The following is a 5,018-nucleotide window of genomic DNA, read 5'->3' as shown; positions in this document are numbered from 1 at the left end:
CGACGTAGTCGACAATCGGGTCAAAAACGGATCAAAATTCAAATTTCACGAAGTTTCGACTCGCGATCAATCGTTTCAAAAAGTTTATTCGAGTCTTGGACAGATAACAGTGCAAGCGATGTGAATTGTAGCGATCGAACGCGTCGATTCTCCGAATTGCGAAGTTTTGTGCGCGGGAGTGCGAATTGTGCAAAAGGCCACCCTAAGGCTCAAATAACCCTATAGGAATCCCTTTTGGGTTTCCTCATGTTGGTTTCGTCCTTCTAAGTGCTAGAAGTTGATACCACACACGCGAAACTCCAGAAGGGGACGGAAGCGGGTCGAACTAAAACGAGGCAGGTCCCACTTCTAAGGTTCTAAGATAGTCGCAGGAAGACCTCTAAGGCTAGATCCTAATTCCTACGAGAAATACTAGACCTCACGAAAATTGAGGTCAACAGAACTTAATTAAGAGATTGGGGTAGCATGTTGTTAGTCTACACTTGAATGTGCAATTGTATTAGAACATTAAAACAGTTCAACTATGAATACATAAAAGACACAAGGGTAAAATAGGCAAACCCGGTCAAAAAGGCCAGATAAAAGGATAAAACTAGCAAGGCTAGTCAAAGTGGCCAACCAATCAATACAAAGAGTAAAATTCATGATTGAATGAGGCCAGACGGAGAAGCACAATTACATCATTCCAACATGTTTGAGATGGCCAAGAAAAGTTTAAAGATGTGTTATAGGCCTTACTTCCCACTCACGAACACCATCACCATCATTTACCTCATCCTAACAATTAGGAATTAGCAAAAAGCACGATACATGTTTTCATAAAGTGAAAATATACCCTTATATTGACTAAGTGATCTGCTCAATATACTTGGCTTTGACTACTAAAACTAAATTTACTATCTGTAATAAGTTCTAATTACTATGATAGATTGATAAATGAGGCGAATTTCAAATGAACTACTCATATATTTTTAAATCAGAGAACTACCGGAGAAAATATGTTCATTTGAAAAAGAATAGCTATTAAGAACCACTCCACAGACATGAGCAAAAAATGTTCCAAAACGTAGTACAAAGGAAAGAAGGTTACATACCATATATGCACATTGGGTCTGGAGAGTATGCAGGAAAGCTTTCACTTCAGCAGTCAAACTTTGCTTTGGGGAAGGCCCACTTACGCAAATATCACATCTAAAAACCAAAAATGATTAAGAAAGTCATCAGAAACAGCAGGCATAAAATATTTCTCTTAAAAACATGATAATTAACAGTATAAAATACAAGAAAAAAAAATAATGTTGCCAAGCGTAAATATGTGCTCCTGTCAATACGGTAGCTGTAACGGCCAAAATTCTAGAATGGGTAAAAAATCTTTTAATTTTTAATATACCCTAAAATTAACACCCTTCATAATTCAAACGAATTATTTTTATAAAATTCTACGCTTCAAATCGATCAATTCGTTATAAAGCACTATACACTAATTTTGAACGGTTTGGAAGATAAAAAACTATGAAATGATAAGTACAATTACCTTAATTAAACCCTTAATTATGCTAATTGTATCCTGCTCCTGCCTGTCCACTGTAGGCAACCGAATCACCCCACACTTACACGCGCATGAAAGGGCTCGATTAAATCAAGCGGCTGACAAAAGAGGAGGGGCGAGATAAATTGTTGCGCCCTTCTCCCCATCTTCCTTTCCCATGTTCAGCTTCACACGGAACAGTAAAGGGGCTTGGGTTACTGTAGCTTTGAACGAACATAGGAGGGTGGCCAACCACCAAGAAGCCTCGGCTCATGGAAAGAACTTTCACAGAGAGTTTGATGCTTATGAATCCTTTTACATTATTGTAAATATTCTTTTCCTTCCTCACATTTTCATTTTAACGTTTGCCACAAATTTGTGCATTTTTTGTTACCCGTAGCCATAGCAGACATCGAACTTGTGTCGAAAGCGTCGAACTTTGTTTGCGAGCTACCCTAAGGGTTTTAGCACAAAATCAACAAAGAGGTCCATTTCGGAGAAGAATGTTTACATAAAAATTTCCATGAAACCCTAAGTTACATAAAAATTTCAGGTTGTTTACACGAGGTGGCAAGCTCGAGACTAGCGTGAGAAAACTCGTTATAGGACTCCATCAAGCCAGGTGAAATAATCTTCTATAGGTTTTCATATGAATTCTCGTTTGATATGAATGCATTTAGAATTTCCTGCATTTAGTGAAGGAATACCTAAATTGAATGTATGAATGCATGTTGATTTTTCTTACATGTGATGCTATTATTCTATGATACAGATGAATATGCTTACGAAATTAATTGTCTGCAGATATTCATTTGTTATGATTCATGCATGTGATATATGAAATGTCTATGAATGTTTGATACATGTATTATGTTTTAAGAAATGTTACAAGTGATGTTATGGGTTGACTATTACACGAGTATTTGCAAGTACGTTATGCAGGAATGTGGTATTCCCAACTTTGGTGTTTAGGTGGTGACGAAACTCTAGAAACTGTTGTGAACAGAAGGTGACATAATGTAGAAAACCGTTAGTATCATGGGGGATAATGATAACTACTATGTTAAATCAACCTTTATTGATAGTTAATATGAAAATTGGAGCAGGGTGATGACCCTTGATTTTACAGGACAAGAAAATAGTTAAGGCCTATACATTTACAAGTGATATTGTTATGCAATGATGAGACTGCTAAGAACATGCTTATGATTACAAACTTATGACTATATATGTTTTATACAACAGTCATGATTTTCTACCCTACATACTTTCTTTTCATGTTTTATACTATTATAGCATATTGTAACTTGTGTATAAACATGTACTGTTTCATATGAGCATTCACATTGTTTCTTTTCAGTCTAAAAAAACTTACTTTAGCCTTGATTATTTTACCAAGGTTTTTGTTTCTCACTCTATACTGTTTACTTTTAAGAAGAGGAAAGTAGCCAAATGTGATTTGTACAGCTTTTGCATTTATAATTTTGGGATTTTGCACCGTCTTTTGGGTACATATTTTATTTATGTTGGATTTGCAACTTTGCATAGCTTATTGTTTTGATGATATAACTTTTCCCACGCTTCTGAATATGAATCTAAATTAATTATAAAATGTAATGTATAACACATGTTTGCGGCGATTTAGTTAAACTTATTCATCACCCACTGGGTCTTAATTCTGCAAGTTAATACGAGTATTCGTGAGAATTTAGTCTGACTAAATTGTCCGTCCCTGTCGCACCTCAACTAAATTTAGTTAAACGAGTATTAGCTCCCTCGAAACCCAAAAAATTAAGGAGAAGAGGAAAATTCCAACGACCATCCACCCAAGTATCAGAAACCATAAGAGTTGAAAACCTAGTATCCCTCATATCAAGCATTACATGGAAACAACAGTCATGCCAAAAGGAAATCTTTCCACTCCCCACCTCCCAATATTTGAAATCCTTTGCCCAATCTCTAACATAAAGCATTCTCTTCCACATAGTGGAATCCCCCAACCGCCAATTGATCAATATCGAACAAGAGTGGCAATATTTCCCATGCATGAAAATGACCCACAAGGAATCTCCTTTCCGAAAATTAAACCATTGTTTAAAAACATTAATATCATCAATATGATGCAGAGATTTGAAACCCAAACCACCAGCTTAAAGAGGTTTGCAAATATTCTTCCAAGGCATCCATCTTCTATCTGAATGATTCCTCACCCATAAAAACTTATTGAAACATCTTTCGAGGCTCAAAAGAGTGATTTTCATGAGTTGGAAAACTTGAAAAGTATATAAAGGAAGAGAACGTAAGATATTCCTGAGCAACGTAATTCTACCCCTAAAAAAAAGAAATTATTTTTCCAATCCAAGATTTTCTTCCGCATCTTTTCCACCACCTCATCAAACTGAATTCACCTCTTCCTTCCTTTAAGTAAGAAGACCTCCAGATATTTAAGTGGAATCGTAGAAATAGAGAATCCAGTAAAACTGGCAATACAGCACACATTAGAACGATTGACCATATTTCCCATGTAAAGTTGCATTTATTGGCATTAAAAAGGAGATCAGAGAAGATTAGAAGTTCGCCATCAAACTGTGAATATCTCTCGCCGCTTTTTTGCTAGCATTAGAGAACAATATCATATCATCGACATACGTTAAATGTGTTACCAACGTATTGGATTTATGAGCGTAATGCAAAGTGGTGTTTCTCCTGAAAAGGTTATTTAAAAGGCAAGAAAGATAATCAAATATTAAAATGAAAATAGTAGGGGATAAGAGGTCATGCCCCGCACTAAAGAAGCCCAGAGATTGACCATTGATGAGTATGTTATATTTATTGCAATGGAGCCATGAGAGAATAATTTTGCAAAAATCCTGGGGAAAAGCCCTAGCTTTAAGCACCTTCAAGATAAACTCCCAACTAATAGAATTATAAGTCTTGTGAATATCCAATTTAGTGACCATATTTCCCCCTCTACTTTTTTTTATCAATATCCAAGATGAGTTCCTCCGCAAGCATAATATTATTCGTGATCCCTCTCCTTTTAATAAAGGCAGATTGATTCAAGGAAATTAATTTGTGGAGATGAGGTTGAATACGCCTGACCAAAATTTTACTAATCATCTTAGATATGACAGAAGTCAGAGAAATAGGTCTAAAATGGTCCTAAGAGCTTTTTTGAGTGTTTTTGGGAATAAGAACGATAGTAGCGGCAGAGAAATAATTTTCAGAAGTCTCCCCCTTAAAGAAACTCTGTATAGCTTCCACCACCTTACCCTTAACAATACTCCAGCATTTAATATAGAAAGCAGAGGTGAAACCATCAGGCCCAGCGGCCTTGTTGCAATTAAAGTCCAGGAGGGTAGAAGAAAAGTTTTTGAATTTACACAAAATGCGATCATCCGGAGAGGAGACCAATGGTTCCAAAATAGCAAAGATACCGACCTTATGAATCCTTATCATTGACTTGAGTCTACCAAGGGAGTGAGGATCC

At 36.2% G+C, this 5,018-nt stretch overlaps 1 protein-coding gene across 1 annotated transcript in view; it reads right to left on the bottom strand.

The window, feature by feature from the left end:
* LOC110027647 (ATP-dependent DNA helicase Q-like SIM) overlaps positions 1-5,018 on the bottom strand; it is a 131,867-nt gene that overhangs the window by 60,901 nt on the left and 65,948 nt on the right. The window contains exon 13 of the mRNA XM_020729160.1: positions 1,044-1,191. Coding sequence (XP_020584819.1) covers positions 1,044-1,191 — 148 coding nt within the window. The remainder of the gene's footprint in view (positions 1-1,043; positions 1,192-5,018) is intronic.

Source organism: Phalaenopsis equestris, unplaced genomic scaffold (assembly GCF_001263595.1).
Source record: "Phalaenopsis equestris unplaced genomic scaffold, ASM126359v1 Scaffold000434, whole genome shotgun sequence".
Lineage (NCBI taxonomy): Eukaryota > Viridiplantae > Streptophyta > Magnoliopsida > Asparagales > Orchidaceae > Phalaenopsis > Phalaenopsis equestris.
The sequence above is the reverse complement of the archived record's forward strand: the minus strand, read 5'-3'. Positions and strand labels throughout refer to the sequence as shown.